Here is a 20,127-nt window from a genome sequence, read left to right as displayed (position 1 = left end):
CATGCATTTTTCATTCTTTCTTTCATTGAATAAATATATATGATCACCTACAATTCAAGGGCCTGGGGATACAGAGAACAAAACCTGGCTTCTGCTCTTAAGAAGCTTCCTTGGGGGCCAAGAGGAAAACAAAGGAGGTTGCCTGCTGCAACATAGACTCATCTAGGAGTCAACGTAGGGAAGAGCTGGGTAAACACCAATGGTCAGTTTTGTGGCTAATGCTTATGAGTTCTTTCCTACTTTCCCATTTGCTCATTCATTGGTTCATTTAGATATTGAAAGCCCACTATGTGCCAAGGACAGAGTGAGAAGACACAATCTTTAGCCCAAACTTAAGGAACTCACAATCTAAAGAAGAGAGATGGGTTAAACAATTAATGAAATTACAATATGATAAATTCTGTGACAATATTAAGCAAAGAATGTTTTGAGATTGCAGAAGAAAAGCTGGTGTTCCTATTATTATCCACAGAGCGGGGAGGAGGGGGTGAGAAATGACTTTCCAGAGGGGGTGAGGTCCGAGTCTCAACAACAGGAATGAACCAGACAACTGAGAACAGAGGAGGCATGCTGGGAAGAGGTGAGTACATGCTCACAGGTAGGTTCGGAGGAGGAAAGCAGCACCACAAATTCAGAACACTAGAAGCAGGTCATATGGCTTGCAGGGGTGAGAACATGCTGACTCTTACAATGCGATGTTAGGACATTTAGCTTTTATCCCGAAAGCCATGGTAAAATATTTTGACTGTGAAGCAAGAGTAGGATTTCCAGATAAAAGAGGAGGAGAATGCACAGTTAATCTGAATTTCAAATAAACAACAAATAATTATTTTGTATACATAGTTCTTATATATTGTAGGGTATATACTTACCCTTACAATTATTCATCGTTGGTTTGGAGCTTAAAATTTAACTAGGTGCCCTGTCTTTTTTGTCTGCAAAATCTGGCAAACAGAGCAGGAGGCCTACGTGTTTATACCACATTAAAAAAAAAAATGATTCTAGCAACTATAAAAATTAGACCGGAGGGAGGTGAGACTGGAATAGAGAAATCAGAGAGGATGCTATTGCAGAAACAGAACTGAGACGTCATTAAGGCAGGAACCGAGACAGGTAGTGAGAAGGAGGGGAAAAGACAGATTGTGAGGATGTTCAAAATGAGAAAGGTCTTGGTCACCAAGGATGTGGTGGTGAACCAGACCAGGACAGTCCCCCAGTCTCTGATGACGACAGCTGACAGGTAATGCCATTAACCATGGGAGGAAACAGGGGAGAAGAGGAATTCTGTTTTAGACATACTGAATTTGAGATGTCTGTAACACACCCAAATATCATGCATCAAACCGTTAGCTCCTTCTCAGCCCAACCTTCAAATACCGAAGTGCTTCAGGACTCACTTTGAGGTTCGCCCCTTTTTCTATACTCTCTGCCTAAGTAATCGTTTCCAATCTTAGGAGTTTAAATACTGTCTACATATGCCGGAAAATCTCAAATTTATACTTTTAGGCCTGACTGTTTTCCAAGCTCCAGAATGATACACTATCCAACTATCTAACTGATGTCTTCACCTGGATGTCTAATGGACATTTTAAGTTAAATACATCCAAGACCAGTGAGGCTCAGAAGATTAGCTCAGGGTCACACAATAAACCTAGACTTGAGACAGAAGCGTCTGCTTCCACCATGTTCTTTCCACTACTCATTACTGCCTTGCACAGTTCTCAGCAAGCCCCACACAGAGCTCCGCAAACCGCGGGCCTCAGTATAGTGCTACCTGACTACAGTGTTGCCTTAATCTCTGGCAGCTTTGCTTTGCTTCACTTCAATCGGGACTCACCCTGTTGCCTTTCTTCACATGCTAAGACACAGACAAGCTCCAAGGCGATGCCGCGCTGCACTCATGTATCTAGAGGGGCATCCAGCTAACTGGTTGGCAGCCCTGAAAGTGAACTACCATACTCTCAAAGTAGCCTCCCTGACATACCAAACACACACCAGTGCACAGGATCTGGAGAAGGCGAGGGGTTACTGGGATGTCCTTGTGCTGCGAAGTAGCCCACTTTAGCCAGCAGCAGCCAAATCAGCCTCCCTTACACAGCTGTGCACATTTAGTAAATTATTCCTATACTCCCCTTGCCTCCTACCTCCATCTAGCACTAAATCTTACCAATTCTTCCTCCAAAGTGTATCTTGAGCTGCGCAGGTCTCTCCATCTCCCTTGGCAAAAGCATTTCTTGTCTAGATCACTCTCCTAATAGGTCTCCTTGGTCCTCTAGGATTCAGTGTCCAGAGCAACCACTGACCTTTCACGCCACTTCCCGCTAACAACACTTTAATGGGTCCTTAGAACAAAACCCGAACTTGCCCATGGCAGATATGGATATGGAAATACTGTGATCGGTTCCCACTTCAAGACAGGACTTGCTTCCCAGCTACGGAGAGTGTGCTGAGCCGACAGCCCCCAGTGAGTGGCATATTATGGCTTATTAACAGACATTTGGGTTATTTCTAGCCTTTCCATATGCCGTATTTACTACTGCTATTACAAATAGCCCTGTGAATTATGATAAATTACTTATTTCATCAGATAATTTGGAGTAGATTTCTAGAAGTTAGATTGCTAAGACAGAGGGCAAATGCATAAATATTTTGCCGTCTGTAAGGGAAGGGTTTTTGACTGCCCTTTCTACCTACCTTCTCCCCTCTTTCCCCCCACATTCATTGCCTAAAACGATGCCTAGGATGTAATAGATGCTCAATATCTATCTGTGGAATGAATAAATTTGGCTCTGTATATGCACTGTATGGACTAATGAATAAACATTAACTCTGCAATTTGTAATTGTCTTATAAAGTCAAATCTAAACTTAAATAGCTAGTAATCAAGGATAAATCATATTCCATCATTAATAAATTTTGATTTGAACTGGCTTAAAGTTCTCTACATAATGTTGGAAAAGCCTTAATAACTTCAAAAGTGAGAAAAGACAGGTACACATTTATTTATACTCTTGGAAGCTTGTACTGGTTTTTTAAAACCAGTGTGAGGGTACCAGCTCTCAGTGTGACTGTGGTTGCATTGGAACGCAACATGGCCCTTGAGGTGCCCTGAGCCAGCACTGTCGGGTCCCAAGGACCTGGGCATGACAGTGGAGGTGGGTGCACATAGCGAGGATGATGGCTTCGAGGAGGAAGAACATGCTGCCATTAACTCCACGTTGGGCCAGACCAACTCCTGGCTGGAGCACCTGGAGAAGAACGACCACCACCACGCCCACCTCCAGGAGCTGCTTGAGTCTGACCGGCAGACACCCCTTGAGTTCCAGTTCGAGGAGGCCCTTAGGGATGCCAGTCCCAGGCTCTTGGAGCCCCCAACTAGCTCCAACCCTGCCTCCCTGGGCTAGGCTCTGACCTGAGACCTTACTACCTGGCTTAGATATCTTTTCAAGGGCTGGACTACAGGTTCCCCTGGTGGGTCTGCCTGCCTGGGCCGCCCTTTTGGTACTCTCTCCTTGGCATGCCCAGGCCAGTCCCCACCACTCTGCATCCCCTCCTGTAGTCAGGTGTGGGCCTGCAAACCACCCACTCTGCCTATCTGCCCAATTCCAGGGCACTCGCCACTCCGCCCAGGCCTTGAGCAGCCACATTAAACAGGCCAATAAATGAAAGAAAGAATGAATGAATGAATGAATAAAACCAGTTTGGTAAAGATGACTCAGTTTGTCCTTTTTTTTTTTTTTAGATTTATTTATTTATCTGAGAGACAGAGAGCGAGAGAGAGAGAGAGAGAGAGCGCAAGCATGGTGGAGAGAGGGGCAAAGGGAGAGGGAGAGAAAGTCCTAAGTAGACTTGGCGCTGAGCGCAGAGCCTGGCAGAGGGCTCAATCTCACGACTCTGAGATCATGACCTGAGCAGAAACCAAGAGTCGGATGCTTAACCAACTGTACCATCCAAGCACTCCTCAGCTTGTCCTTTTGAAAATTAAGAAAAAATTATTTTTTCTTTGTGTACCTTTCACTTGTCAACCAGTAAGTATTTGACTTAAAATATATCACTACCCAAATACAAAATTCCTAACTTTGGAAGGCATCAAGGTAAGGAAATTTAATAATTGATCAGTTATTTTGGACCTAAAACATTTTCTTACCCCCAGAGAAATAGTGTTTCAGTGATATTTATATTCCCTGCCTAGGATACAATTTAACCACAGTGTAACATATATGCAATAAAAATACACGGTAGAGTCATGATACATCATCTATAGCATCTATAACTGACTAAAACTTGAAAACAGGCTGTGGGGCATTTCAGAGGGGCTGCTGGTGCTGCCTCCCCAAAGAGACAGAGGTACTATAGGAAGGTAGATGGGTGACCTTCAGTCCCTTCAAATGGAACCCAGGACTCCACTCCTCCCAACTCCAAAGATGGTCCAAGCACTTCCCTTCCCATTAAGAGTTGGGAGAAGGTAGAAAAAATAGGAACACGGGCTTGGAAAGTGATGGCTAGTGGTAAGGGGCAGAAGAAGGTGACCATGTGGCCAACTAGAATTGCAGCAGTCACATAAAGCACCACCATGGGGCGCCTGGGTGACTCAGTCAGTTAAGCGTCTGCCTTCGGCTCAGGTCATGATCCTGGAGTTCCAGGATCAAGCCCCACATCTGGCTCCCTGCTCAGTGGGGAGTCTGCTTCTCCCTCACCCACTGCCACTCCCCCTCCTCCTTCTCTCTCTATCTCTCACTCTCTCAAATAAATAAATAAATAATTTAAAAAAAAAGCACCACCACTACACTAGCAGTAACAGTAACAATCGCTTTATGCAATTGGAGTAACACCCACAGACAGGACTGCCTACAGCAATTATACTGAGAGGAGAGTGGAATTCCCAGAAGAGTAGTAGCTGATGAAACTAACCAAATGACATTGAGGGAAGGAAGGACAATAAAAGGGAGGAAGAGTAACATCTTTTCTTCTAAGAGGAAATGAAAAGGCTAGAATATTAATTAAGGTTGTAGAGTGAGTTCTAAGTGAGCAAGCAAATGTAAGCTCAAGTGGGCATCTGTGGTTGCCTAGGAGCCAGGCTTCCTTTAGGTTTGGTGCCAGGAGAAAGAGAGGCTCAGGGATATCCCAGCAGTGATGGGGACAGGAAGATGAAGAAACAAGGTGGGTGAGAATCCTCATGGGAACTGGTGGGGGAGAGCAGCAAAAAGATCACTAAGAAATAAAAATAAAGACAAAATGAAATCAAGAGCAGAGAAGAAACTGGCCTCCTTAGAGCTCTCAGAAAGAGACACAGGCCGGAGTCCTCTCTTTCACTTTTTCACATAGTAAGTCACACGATACTACTGAGAACCCACTCTGAGCCAGGTACTGTAGTAGATAAGGCAGGGAACAAAACTTCGTCCCTGCTCTCATGAGGCCTGAATTCTAGTACAACAAATAACATCACTACTGAATGTAAGCAAACAGATGCCTGCTTCCTATTGCTATATCTCTCCCATTTAATCAGCCTGCCCTTTTGGGTTTACTAAGAAATAGGAGATGTTTTCTTAGGTGAATCCATGCAATGTACTAATCTTCAATGAATATATCACTGGAGTTATGACATGCAAATATTTTTTCAATACACAAATGAATTTTGTTAACAGATATCACTCTAGTGTGATAATATGCTATGGCTTTTATAATTATTGCATTTAAATTTTTATGTAATATACATTTCTTGGTAAAAATATCCATCTGGTGATGAAAATTTGGAATTCATCCAATAGAAAATCTTATTCGTGAGGTTATTTTCAACAAACACATATGAAATTAAATATTTTTATGATAAACTATCTTGTAATTTGGTGACCATAGATAATGCAATTAGTCTAACTTAGTGTTGGGACAATTATTGAACTGTTATGCTTATCAGTCCTCACTGAAATAAAACCCTGTCCCTGTCTAAAGAAGAGAGACTATCTAAACAGGTAATTCTAGAAAAGCCAGAAGTAGTTTAAAAGAAGAAAGAACAAAAAACTTTATTTTCCTCTTTAACATTTCACCTTATATCTATTCAGAAACATTCAGAAAACATTTAACTTTATTACTGTGTACCAAGAACTTCATACATTAAAGATGAAAAGCAATCAATTATTTAACCTAATGTTTTTCATAATTTAAATACAAATAAAAGAAAAAAGCATGACTTTTTAATATAAAAAGAAATTTATTTCAAATTATAATAGCCACATGTAGCTAAAAGGCTAATGTATTAGACTAGAGACAGTCTACATTTGACAGGTCTAGACAGTCTAAATCAAAGATACGAATATTACTAATTATTTAGAGAAAGTTTAGGATGAAAAGATTTATAAATTATAACAATAAAAATAAAAATTGAGAACCATCATAGACAGTAATATATCCAGAACAGAAATTCTTTGATAATTTGACATTTGAATAAAAATCTTCAGAAACTGGAGATTCATTCAAAGATGTAGATACAGAAAAATAAGTATATAAAGGATAATGCAAGAAAGAGTGAAAGTTAATTTATATAAACAGTCTTGCTAGGTAAACACAGGAAAAATGTTAATTACCTGATAAACAGAACATGGCAGCACTTTATAAATATTTGTTGAACTGAAATGACTTTTGTGGTGGTAACAAAGAGTAGTTGTTACTTTAAAGCTACAAATAAAACAGCCTCAAGATTTTAGGTAAATAACACACGAGAGACAGCTATTAAGTTAAGGAAGTCAAGGCACAATCCCAATGGCCAAAGGTGGGTATTAAGGTGGGCTCTTTCTCATTGCGTACCTTTGGCACCACCTGTCAGATCACTAGAAACCACTGAGCTGGCATTTTTAATTTCCTTTTTAAAAGTTAAATATTTTCTGATTATAGAGAAATATTTCCTTTATGTAGCAAATTCATAAAATACATAAAAGTATAAAGAAGAAAATCAATTCACCACCCAAATCATTTGTATTTACATTTCCTTCAAGTCTTTTTTTTTTTTTTTAAAGATTTTATTTTATCTATTTGAGAGAGAGAGAACGAGAGATAGAGAGCATGAGAGGGAAGAGGGTCAGAGGGAGAAGCAGACTCCCTGCTGAGCAGGGAGCCCGATGTGGGACTCGATCCCGGGACTCCAGGATCATGACCTGAGCCGAAGGCAGTCGCTTAACCAACTGAGCCACCCAGGCGCCCCTCTTTTTTTTTTTTTCTACACACAGACTTCCTTACTTTAAAAAGTAACAGAGTCAGGAAGATATGGTATATTTTATAATTTTCTTTTTTATTTCTCTTTTAAAGATTTTATTTATTTATTTGACAGAGAGAGCACAAGCAGGGGGAGGGGCAGGCAGAGGGGGAAGCAGGGAGCCCGATGTGGGGCTCGATGTGGAGCTAGATGGGGACTAGATGTGGGGCTTGATCCCAGGACTCTGGGATCATGATCTGAGCCCAAGGAAGAGGCTTAAACAACTGAGCCACCCAGGCGCCTCTATAATTTTTTTTTAAATTAATTCTCATACAATGTGTTTATAAAGGCAAAGCATATGGACATGACATTAAGCGAGAAACAGGCTAAGCCAACTGACTAATTAGATTCACATTTACACCTACATTGCTAATTGTGATAACCTGTTTGAAGTAAGGTCTCCAAGGGTTAATTAGCCAGCAGCATTTATCAGTAAAAGATAATGTACTTAAATTTTACAAATATGTGCAAATTTGTAAGTCTTTCATTTCCCAGTAAGAATCTGAACTCCAGAAAAGTTTTTCTTATATTGGTAGTTGTATTAAAGACACAGAATTTTTCTTTTTTAAGATTTTATTTATTTGACAGAGAGAGACACAGTGAGAGAGGGAACACAAGCAGGGGGAGGGGGAGAGGGAGAGGGAGAAGCAGGCTTCCTGCGAAGCAGGGAGCCCTACTGGGGGCTCGATCCCAGGACCCTGGCATCATGACCTGAGCCAAAGGCAGACGCTTAACGACTGAGCCACCCAGGCACCCCATAGAATCTTACTTAAGTTGAGATATCTTGGAAAACAGAGGTACAAATAAAACACTGATTAATGTGTTGTTTCTTGTTCAAGGAAATTTCATATTGTAAAATATCCAATAACTAGAAAAAAAAACACAATAAAAGACTGATTCAAATTATCATGGCCCAAATACTAGTACCTAAAAGGTTAATCACATTCTTGTGAGTAAAATTTTTTCACTGGGTCATATTCATATTTTCCTGGCAAGCAATTTGAAGATCAAAATTCCAGAGCATTCTAAACCCAGTGGATTTTTTTTTTAAGTTTCTTACTTAGATAAATTTATTTTAAAAGACATCTTTCTTTAAACTTTTTTTTTTTTTACTTGAGTGTAGCTGACACACAATGTTACATTAGCTTCAGGTAAAAACCCAACGGATTTTACAACAAAAAATATAACTAAAAACTAATTATCAAAATATAAGCACTATCATCTGTGATGATTAGTTTTATGTGTCAACTTGGCTAGGCCACAGTACCCAGTTATTCAATTAAACACTAACCTAGGTGTTACTGCGAAGGTATTTTGTAAAAGCAGTCAACATCTATGATCCATTGATTCTAAGTAAAGGAGCTATCCTTCATAATTTGGGTGACCCTTACATTTCTTTCCCTAGCCAGAGTGTATTCACTTAGTCAATGAATCTAGGGATCAGTTTTTTCAGAAGTAAAAGAAAACTGTTAAGAAGAAGTGCAAAAAAAAAGAAAGTAGAAGTAAAAGAAAATTGTTAAAAAAGTCAAATCATGGGGAAAAGGAGGAACGATACGTGGTAACTACAAGTGTTAATATAGTTCCTGGGATTTAACAGTACCTTTTCGTCTAAGCTTCCTAATAGCCTGGGCAAAAAGCTAAACAAATTATGTAACTCTTTTTACTTAATAAAAGGAAACATATTTATTCTTTTAGAGAGGAAAAAAAACTTTTTTTCTGGTAGATAATTCCATTAAGAATTTGGTTTTGAGAATTCTAAATAAGAGATAAACAGCAAAATAACCAACATCTTCAATAATCACTTTCAAACAGATTCAGAAGTGATTATCTTCCAGCCTTTTCACTCGCTAATCAAAAGCCCAAAACAAAAAAGCTAGAACTTAATGAGGGAGGAGCTATATGTCTGATGATCTCACTTGATACAGGAGGTGGCTAGTATATCCCTTAGATCTTCATTGTTCAATGGTGAACACTGGCCACGTGCGGCTTTGACAACCTGAAATGCGGCTAGTCTGAATTAAGATATGCCCTAAGGCAGGGTGCCTGGGTGACTTAGTCGAGCACCTGACTCTTGGTTTTGGCTCAGGTCATGATCTCAGGTCCTGGAATTGAGCCCCATGTCCCCCCACTCAGCAGGAGTCTGCTTGTCTCCCTCTCTCTGTGCCCTTCCCCCCCTGTCGTGCGCGGGCCTTCTCTCTCTCAAATAAATAAATAAATCTTTTTTAAAAAAAGATATGCTGTAAGTGTAAAATAAACACTGGATTTCAAAGATTAGTATTAAAAACAAAATATGTCAATAATGAGATGAAATGATAATATTTTGATATACTGGGTTAAATAAAATACATTATTAAAATTAATTTCACCTATTTCTTTTTATTTTTTCTAATGGGCCTTTTGGAAAATTTAAAATTAAATATGTGGCTAACATATTGCTATTGCACAGTGCGGCCTTAGGCAATTCTTGCCCCAATTTTTCACAAAAGGAAGCAAATGGCCAATGGAGGACTAAGAGCATCAGTATTGTGGGAATATCTCTATACAGCTCTGGCTCACCAGCTGGGTAGTTCTATCCTAGAAGATCTTTAGACATAATTTCCTTCAGCCACACTTTTGAAAGGTTCAAATCTAAGACGATCTAAGGAATACTTCTGTAGAAGGTCAGTTTGTTAGCAGTGTTCCATGTGGAAAGGAGTTGCCTGCTTCTAATCCCTGATGGGCAGCAGTAAGATAGTCACTCCGCAATCAAGCTAGAAAAGTACAATCAGGATTCTTACTAGGAAACCAAATCATTGGACTCCTCTATGAGTTAAGTTTCAAAAATGCTTATAGGCCAAATCAAGCTGTTCTTGAAAAATTAATCTCAGGGTCTCTCAAGTATCTGGGCAAGTACTGAATGACACCCCAGAATTTTATCCCACTAAGATGATTTTGGTCACAAAATTTTCAAGTACATCTGATAGACCTACATATACTCTTTCTCTTCAATATTTCTAAGGAACATATTATTTTGTGCCAACAGGACCAATGTGCACTCATGTTACAAAGTCAGTTGGCCTGATGAATTTAATTACTAGGTACTGACCATTTCAATTTTGGGCTCAATTTTGTCTACTATAGGTAACGATTTTGGTTTCAATAAATCTGATGCTGAACAAGTGATCCCTGAGAAGAGGAGTAAGATACTAGAGAGAGTGAAATAGGGAAGGAAAGCCAAACCAGAGGTATGCTTTGGATCTGGTCAGTGCTCTGGACTCTGGGACCCAATTCCTGCTGGAACCTTTTGAGGAGTCATGTTGAATGTGCCTGAACTGTCTCAATGTGCTTGACCTGTCTGCCCACGGGGCAGAAAGGGAGCATTTATCCATTAGCTCCTATCCCCCATGGATCAAGGGTCACCTGGTGTGGTAATCCTCACACATCTCCAGGCTTATTCCCCACAGGTATCTCATGCTACAGTGTCAAAGCAGAAAGCTAAAGCTACTCAGCAGAGCTGTAGTACCGTGACACCTATGAGAGATGGTAGCTGCAACTAGGCTGGAGTAAAGCAAGACAAGAGGATGTGAGGGAGGGCTCAAGAGGCACGTGATACTAGGTTCTTTTATGTCTGTCACTTACACTGAGACTAAGAATTTAAATCACCTTGGGGCGCCTGGGTGACTCAGTCGGTTAAGTGGCTGCCTTTGGCTCAGGTCAGGATCCCAGGGTCCTGGGATCGAGCCCCACGTCGGGCTCCCTGCTCGGTGGGAAGCCTGCTTCTCCCTCTCCCTCTGCCTGCCTCTCTGCCTACTTGTGCTCTCTCTCTCTCTCTCTGTCAAATAAATAAATAAAATCTTTAAAAAAAAAAAAGGATTTAAATCACCTTGAACTACAGAGAAAGAGTATCTTTTCACAAATTCAAAAATATTAAACTGCTCTGAATATTATGGTGGAAAAAACGCAGGCAGCTCTGAGGCCATACAAATGGGGAGAAGGAAAGCAGAAAATTTGACAATAATTTCTATAAAGCAAACATTCAAAATACCACAACGTTATTCTCAAATGCAGATTAATCTCTTAAAAAAGACAGTTTAAATGAGTACAGAACTTAGAAATATTTCAACATAACTTCACATCAAATTAGGATTCTTTTGGACTTTAAAAAATAACAAGCAGAAATAATAAAATAACAGCAGCTATCACTTATCTAATGCCTATCTTGAGCTAGGGCCAAGCATTTTACATATACCAGTCACTAGGTTAAAAAACTACTCTCAAGATTAGTAATTTTCAACTTTTTGTACTATGACCTTTAGTAAGTATATTAGGGTTCTCAAAAGAAACAGAACCAATAAGATATGTATGAATGTGTGTGTACATATATATTTATATGCATATATAGTATGTGTATGAATATATGTGTATATATGGGGGAATTGATTAATTTTTTTTTTTAAGATTTATTCGACAGAGAGACAGCAAGACAGCGAGAGAGGGAACACAAGTGGGGGTTGGAGGGAGTGGGAAAGGAAGAAGCAGGCTTCCCGCTGAGCAGGGAGCCCGACTCGGGGCTCGATCCCAGGACTCGGGTGCCCTGGGAATTGATTAATTTTAAGGAACTGACTCACATAATTGTGGAGGTTAGGAAGTCCAAATCTTCCTGGTAGCCTGGCAGTCTGGAGACCCAGTGAAGAGGTGATGTTGCCTGAGTCCAAAAGGAATCTACAGGCAGAATCCACTCTTCCTCAGAGGATGTCAGTCTTTTTTCTCAACTAAGACTGGATGAGACCCAGCCACATTATGGAGGATAATCTGCTTTACTCAAAATCTATTGATTTGAATGTTCATATCAGCTAAAAAAAAATTCCTTCACAGCAAAATCTTGACTAGTGGTTGACCAAATATCTGGTTGCTATGGCCTGGTCAACTTGACACATAAAAATTAACCATCGCGGGCACCTGGGTGGCTCAGTTGGTTAAGCGTCTGCCTTCGACTCAGGTCATGATCCCAGGGTCCTGGGACTGAGTCCCCCATCAGGCTCCCTGCTGAGAGGCGAGTCTGCTTCTCCCTCTGCCCCTCCCCCCCAGCTCGTGCTCGCGTGTGTGCATGCGTGCATGCCCAGACGCGCACTCTCTAGCAAAATAAATGAATAAATAATCTAAAAAAAATTAACCACTGCAGTAAAAAATACATTTTACATTACAACTGACACACAAACATACGCATAGATGTATGTGAAACAAGAATTTCAGAAAACAATACTGTTAGTAAGGTTTTATATGCTAGTATTTCCTCTCCCATATTCTTTTCTACTTTATTAAAAAGCAAAAATACTTACAACCCACTAAATTGATTTCACAGCCCTCTAATGTAGCACATAAATTGAAAAACCCTGCCCTAGATGACACATTCATTTGCTCATGTTTTAGAATACTGGTAAAAAAAATGCATCACAGTAGCAACAGAATGTGATATTTGAGAAGGAAATTAAGTATATTTGAATACATAAAACACAATGAACATATGTATATCAGAAAAATTATATAAAATGCCTAATTTCTTATCACCATATCAACAACATACACATAGCAAATTAATATAGTATTTTATCACTGCCATAATAAATATTGGAGAATAAAATCCGGCATACCTAACTGACAGTCAACTGTGGCTTGGTATCCTAGAGGGTACATACCAATACAATCTTCCTAAGCACCATTATTACCCCCATTGAAAGAAAACAAGTAACGTCTGATAAAAGTGATCAGTAGCAATTTTTTTTTTTAAATTTAGATTGTGAAAAAAATCATTACTTTTCCAGCATGGAAGAATAAGAGAAAAATCACAAGAAATTGTTTTGGTAAGATAACTGAGAAAGAGTGTGTATTAAAAAACAAAAAAACCCTGACCTCATTTTAACTCCCTTAACCTTTTTCACTCTGGATGTAAGCCCAGTTTTAAAACCTAAATGGGACATGTTTTAGTGACTGATGATATGACTCAGAAGGTTAACTATTCAGAACTAATTCTGTATACTTTTTAATATGCACCTAGTAAGTTATGATGAATCTCAGAAGAAACTGAGCATAAGCATATCTAAAAATAATATATAATAGCACTTTATTTATATACATCTTTAAAAAAAAACCTTTTTTGTTCCGCTCCTTAAAGGTCAGATAAAAGAGCAAAATAGAAGAAAAAAATGTGCTAAGGATAAACTAAGCTCAAACTCAGACCTCAGCTTTGTACAGAGGCAAATAAGAAGCAATCCTTTCAGAATGAGAAAGGTGGGATGCTTGAAGTTTGAGCTACTTTTAGCAAGCCCTACCTAAAATCAATATTTTGAAAACCAGATTTACAACATAAACTAGAATAAAAATTTCTTGTACAATTAATAAATACACAGTAAGGGAGATATAGTAGCTCATGATTGAGTATAGACTCCAAGGAGCTCAAAATGCTCAAGTGATTCACTTTCATAGCCTCCCACATTTTTCTAGAGGAGCATGGCAAATTTATATCATCTCAGCTTTTACAAAGCTAGAGATCAATATCAAAAAAGGTATATAGAAAAGGCATCTCTAAGTGTTATGCTATTGTGTTTCAAGTACTTGTTTTATTCTTTTGATAGTTAAATGAAAACATCAGAATACAAAATAATAAATGTATACCCAAATTACAATAATGTACCAATATGTGAATGACTTATTAAAGTTGAGTTGTGCAACCAGCCATAGGATTTGGGGTAATTTACTATCTGTTTTTAAAATTGTTACACTAATTTTTTAATCAAACAATGGGAAAAAAACAAGTAAAACCATAACTCTGGCCACGCCCGAGTCACAGAAGTACCCAATAATTATACTGGCAGGGATAAACTGCAGAGCTTCAGGTGCTCCTGAATGGGGAGAAGACTGCTGCTTTGCCTGGTCAAATACAGGCACAAATGTGTTAGGCATGAGGGAGGTCAAATGACTGGCATAACTCCCACTCAACAGGAACTTTTCATTGTGAATGGTGGTAAACCCATCCAGACACAACATCTTCGGGGAGGAAGAAATGCTAGTAGGTGACTAAAGAATGGGATGTTGATCAAGCTCAAGGATTTCTAGTCTTGGAAACCAAAGATCCTGGAATGACTGCACAACTGAAGACATAATGTTCCTGTGTAAACTTGCAATAAGATTTAATTTCTGAAGGCAATATGTGAATATTTTCCCTTGCAATCTTAAAGATTAATCAGACTAATTCGCTTTCGCAGAGGGAAAAAAAAAGATACTAAAACCAGAATGTAAACATAATTTAACAGAGTTATGATATCTAGGACAGACTGGTACATACAAAAGAGGACTACAAGGAAATTATGGTAGCTATTAAGCACATACCAGGTGCTTACTAAGTAACTGAATGAATACAAATATATAAGCATTAGGGTTTTAACAAGGAATTCCAAAAACTAAGCCACACTGATTGTTTTCTTTTCAAAGATTTTATTTATTTATTTGAGAGAGAGGGAGTAAGAGAAATAGTACAGGAAGAGGGGGTAAGGGCAGACGGAAAGGAAGAAGCAGACTCCCCACTGAGCAGGGAGCTAGATGAGGGGCTTGATCCCAGGACCCCAGGATCATGATGGGCTTATGATCTGAACTAAAGGCAGAAGCTTAACCGACTGAGCCACCCAAGGTGCCCCAACGCACTGATGGTTTCTTATGCATGTTGCTATGATAACTCCTTACGTGCTTTTAGTATTTTAGAATTTTCAGTTTTCAGTTTATTCTAAATATCTTATTTTTGTATCAGGGACCCAACATGTTCTCTTAAAATATAGGATTACAAGGTTTCATTGTATTCTTTTTTAATAAAATATTTCAAGTGTATAAATATAGTTAATAATATTATATACACCCATGTGCCCACCATCCAGCTTAAGAAACAAAATACTACAGCTATAACCAACTTAAGAAATAAAACACCACAGATAAAACACTACAGATATGACCATGATCCAGCTTAAAAAATAAAATACTACAGATATGACCAATAAAACACTGTGACCCCTCCCCCCAACATTCTCCTTCCCCAGAGGTAATAACTACCCTCAATTTCTTGTCTATCATTTTCATGCATGTTTTTAAAACTTTTACTACACCTTTATATATCCATAAACAATGGGAGCAGTGATTTCCTAAATTTGTTGGCACACGTATCTCTTAAGACTTTTGAAAACCATGTATCTATCTTGCACATTTAAGCTGACACTTAAATATAGCAAAGGATGTATTTTCCGGTTTATTGCATATGGAATCCATCCTTTAAGTACGTTTTTTGCCAAAGCCTTGGAGCTGCAGTTTAACTTATTCAATCTGCGGAAAATATAACCATATAACTTAATTGGCAAAGCCGGTCCTCATTGTCAAACCCAATCAGCTAAATGTGACTTACTCTCTGTCAGGAAAAGTCTAACTTAGTTTTTAAATTCAAATAAATGTATTATTATATGTCCCCATGACAACTTTTTCACTTGTGGATTTTAATTTTAAGAGAGATAAATGGGTAGCTAGCTAGGTAGACAGAGAAACTATAAGGCATAGATCCTTGCCATGAGTTTGTCACCTGTCTGAAATAATGTGTTGCCCCCTTCAGTAATTTTTACTGAAGCTTTCTCTGCTTTAGTCTCAAGAGACTCTCCCTCAGGAGAAATTCAGTCTCCAAGTCTCTGTTTGGTGCCCTGGAGATTTTTAAACCCCAAGGCAATGCACCAGAGTAAGATTTAGCAGGGACAAGGGGTAAGCTTTCCTTTGAAAAGTGGGAGACAGATGACTGTGAAAGATGTCAAAAAGGAGAACTGGCAGACCAGAAAGAGTTCTCAGGCAGATCATTTTTAGGAAAGACGACATACGGAAAGAGAGGATATGGAAATTAATGTCTTTAAGGCGATCCATACCTGCATATCCCACTGAAAGTCTCTGTGTTCTCAGCTGTAGAGGTATCCCAATTTGAAAAGCACTCATCAACAGCTGGGGTTGGCAAACCAGGATCTACCCACCACCTGTTTTGTGAATAAAGTTACACTGCACACAGCCACACTCGCTTGTTCACATACTGCCCGCTGTAACTGCGTTCACACTACCATGGCCGAGTAAATACGAGCAATGACACTGGGTCTCACAACACCTGAAATATTTACTTGCTGGTACTCTGGGGAACAACTTCGCTACCTCTCATCTACAGCACTGTGTGGTTTTTAAAATCCTTCTCTTTAAATCAAAGTTACATATTCACATAATTTGTGGGGCCACATTGTTCTACAAAGCTTATTATGAAATATAGTTCTCTCTCCCCCCAAACAACTACTTTATATGCTTTCACTTGATGTCTCTGGTTATGGCACAGGCCAAACAAGGGAGTCACGAAAATGAAAATGTTTGACAGCTATAAAGGAGACTCTGCTCCTGATCCCTCCTCAATATCTAAATAACATTCATATGTTATCACTTCTTTACTTTTCAAATTTAAGCACTGTATATTAACTTACTATTGAAAATGAGGATTTACCTCATCCTTCTTGAGGCTTAATACTCTCAATATAGTGGTATATCAATATTCAATATTTATATGATTATGAATACACACTATAACAAGTAAGTTATCTAGTATACCAGGATTATTTTTCTTTTTCCTACCTAAGCTTTGTTTTCCTTGGAAATAATACATAAATTCTGTGTATTTTCCAGGTATCGGAATTACGCTATCAATAATTCAACCTCACTCGTTACGTTCAGTAAGTATATGTTCATTCAATCACTCCTATTTTCAGATTGGTACCTCTTCCCTCAAACTTGTCTGGATATTGTTTTTCCTTTTCCATATATAAACTCCCAGTTCTCAGCTGGGTAGAGAAGTTGCTGGGTTTTCAAACTTTCACAAAGAATTTAACAGCATCCTTCTTTCTTCTTCAGGAGACTTAACCCTGAGATCATACTATTATTTAATATATGGTTCATGTTCAAACTTTGCTAATTACCCCAATACTGTCCTTTATAGCTAAGTTCGCTCCCCTAATCCAGGGTCACATATTACATTTAGTTGCCATGTTGATTAGTCTTTCTTTGATGTTCATAACACTGACATGACCTGAAATGTGTTCCAACTTAGGTTTTCCAGTTCTTTTCTCATGATTAGATAAAGATCATGCATTTTAAGAAATACAACATAAGATTGTCTGATTCTCAGTGCATTGCACAAGGGGCACATATGATGTCAAGTTGTTCTACTTGGTACAACTTTTGACCACTTGGTTAAGGTGGTATCCACTAGATTTATCTACTATAAACGTACCTTTTCTCCCCCCTTTGTAATTAATAAGTATTCTGTAAGGAGATACCTTAAGCTCATGTAAATATCCTGTTTCCCAACAAAATCTGTCCTATTGGCTTTAGTACACACTAATGATTTTTCCTGAGTAAGCTATTTACAATAATCACTGAAAAATGGTGATTTTTCCAATTCTACCATTTTGCCTACAATTTATTGGTTAGCATCTAATTGCTTCTTAAACAGATTTTCAACCAGGTTATTGTTTTTAGCACCAGCCTCAACTCCACTTTTAGAATTTCCTGGCATTGCCAATTACTGAGCATTCGGGGGTTCTGTGATGTAAACCCGGTTGCTTCCGGGCTTTCTTCTCTGCCAGATTAGAAGACATTCTCAATTTTGCTAAATCTGTTACCACCTGTTCATCTGCTTTCCAGCTTCCAAAACAATGTTGCTGTTTTTTCCTCTTCAATTTCTTTGACCTTGTAGGTTTATGCTTTTTAAAATAAATCGCTCTGCTGTTGTTTTCATTAGGCTTGAAAAGATAAAAGTAAATTCATAGCTTAACTTGCTAATTATGCTTGAAGGTCCGTTAATCTTTCCTTGATTTCAAACTTTATAGAAATGGTATCATACTGTATGAAATCTTCTGTAACTTCTTTTTTTGCTTGACATCATGTTTCTGAGATTTAGCCCCACTGATACACACAGCTCCAGGTCATTCATCTTTAATGAATGATGTTGTAACCCAGCATACAAGCATACTGCAATTTTCTCACCCATTTCCACTGTATAACCAAAAATGATAGTGTGAGGTTTGAGGCAGGAGTCTGTTTTTCCACAAGAACATACCCTCCATCCTTGCAATTTAAGGTATCAGGAAAGTGAGGTTACATAGGCACAAATATCCATTTTAAGACATTTCAATTCTGTAACTTATAAAACGAACATAATAATACTGGGCACTGAGAACTCAATCAGTAAGTGTCAGTTACTTGGAGACAATGGTAAAATGGACCTCAAGAATTCAGAAATAAGATTCCTTGCTGAAAGTTAAACTGTAAGATCAACACAATATAGGCCAGAACAGAGATGTGAAAAGAATAAAGGAAAGAATATGGCTGCAGGGCCAGCAACGTTTGATCATAATATAACCACTGTAAGAGCCAAATCAATAATATGTCAGTCAGAAGGGGGAAGCAAAGAAAAAAAGACAATCACAGAGACAAACACTGGCAATCCATACAGTGTGTCCCTGAAAGCCTCCACCAGCATGTAGCAATTTTTCCTATTCCAAATCATAAGGTTATTCCTAGGATAGAGACAGATGTTGGGAACTGTGGCCAATTCTATTTAAATATTTCCATTCCTATGGGTCAGATTATCCCTATTTTAAGATGGACACAACAGGCAATTTTAGGCCTGATGCAATTAAAACATGTATTTTACTTAACTCCCCATATCCTAAAGCCATACTCACCAGGTAACCTACTGTTTTTCTCCCGTGCCAACTGAATTACTATTGTAAATTAATATACTGAAATTCTGGCAACTATTTCAAACTCACATGTCTTTTAGTAATTGTGATATCTTTTAGATCCGAATCACCTTGGACATGGACAAAAACGAGTTTGGAGCTTCCAGTTCAGATCTTAGAACACAGTCAAGTAAACAAGTTACTGTGAAGTATTATCCTACGCTACCCCAACCTTTTGTTTGACTACAGCATCACCATCTCCAACTCCATTTTCTACTGGTTTATAGAATTTCCTCTTCCTTTTTCATGGAGCATATGTATTAAAAATGAAGCAGGTGAGGTCCATTATTACAGCTTTCTTCTACTGTCTGCAAACCTCTTGCTGAGTCATGTATTTTGTCAATACCTGGCAGTACATCTATTTACTTTTTAAAATGGAAAACTTTATTTTGTTTCCTACTGTTTTGTCAGTATGAAAGGAGAAGCAATATTTAAAAGTATTTGCTATACGTGATTTCTAATGGAACAGAGTCACTGTTAGGAAAAGTCTACCTCATTACTTTTGTGACATGTTAATTCAACTGGTACCACACTGATAAACAGGTGCCTTACTACATCGGCAATGTGCAGCAAAATGTGGATTCTAGGACAGCAGGACAGGCACTGCTCACCTTCAAAATATGTTGTTTTACAGGGTCATTTTATAATTGGCTGTCAGAAATTCAAACTCTGTCATGGAAACCAAGTAATATACTGACATGTCACTGAGATTTCCAATTCTGTTGACAAAAGCCTATCTAATAATGAATCAGGCTCTGTGTTAGGTGTCTGTGACCTACAAATGAATGAGACATAATCCTTGCACCGTACAGCTTACAATATAGTCAGAAAGACAGATGAACAAAACAAAGAGTGGCAATACTGGACTCAAAGGGCTATACAGCTGTACAAGGCATATAGTTATATCCAGAAAGGAGTGATTAACTCTATGAGATAAAAAGTTGAGGAAAACATCAAAGAATTTTAAAGGGAATTAAGCACGAGCAGAAGTGTGCTAGCTGATGAGAGAGGGGAAAGACAGTAAACCTGAGAGACCGCAAGAAGTTCCTC

The 20,127-nt window shown here is 38.6% G+C and overlaps 2 protein-coding genes across 2 annotated transcripts in view; one reads left to right on the top strand and one right to left on the bottom strand.

Moving 5' to 3' along the window:
• NDUFAF2 (NADH:ubiquinone oxidoreductase complex assembly factor 2) overlaps positions 1-20,127 on the bottom strand; it is a 136,267-nt gene that overhangs the window by 11,463 nt on the left and 104,677 nt on the right. The window lies entirely within an intron of this gene.
• On the top strand, positions 1,149-3,404 carry LOC113929189 (UPF0184 protein C9orf16-like). Its single transcript, XM_035727683.1, has 2 exons — positions 1,149-1,240; positions 3,104-3,404. The coding sequence occupies exons 1-2, from the start codon at positions 1,149-1,151 to the stop codon at positions 3,402-3,404; spliced, it is 393 nt and encodes a 130-aa protein (XP_035583576.1).

Source organism: Zalophus californianus, chromosome 5 (genome assembly GCF_009762305.2).
Source record: "Zalophus californianus isolate mZalCal1 chromosome 5, mZalCal1.pri.v2, whole genome shotgun sequence".
NCBI lineage: Eukaryota > Metazoa > Chordata > Mammalia > Carnivora > Otariidae > Zalophus > Zalophus californianus.
Note: the sequence above shows the minus strand (reverse complement) of the source record. Positions and strands in the feature narration are given on the sequence as shown.

Coding starts and splice junctions, on each gene's coding strand:
- LOC113929189 (XM_035727683.1), top strand. CDS start 1,149: ATGTTCAAAATGAGAAAGGTCTTGGTCACCAAGGATGTGGTGGTGAAC. Junction 1,241..3,103: donor CTGATGACGACAGCTGACAG/GTAATGCCATTA, acceptor ATGGCCCTTGAG/GTGCCCTGAGCCAGCACTGT.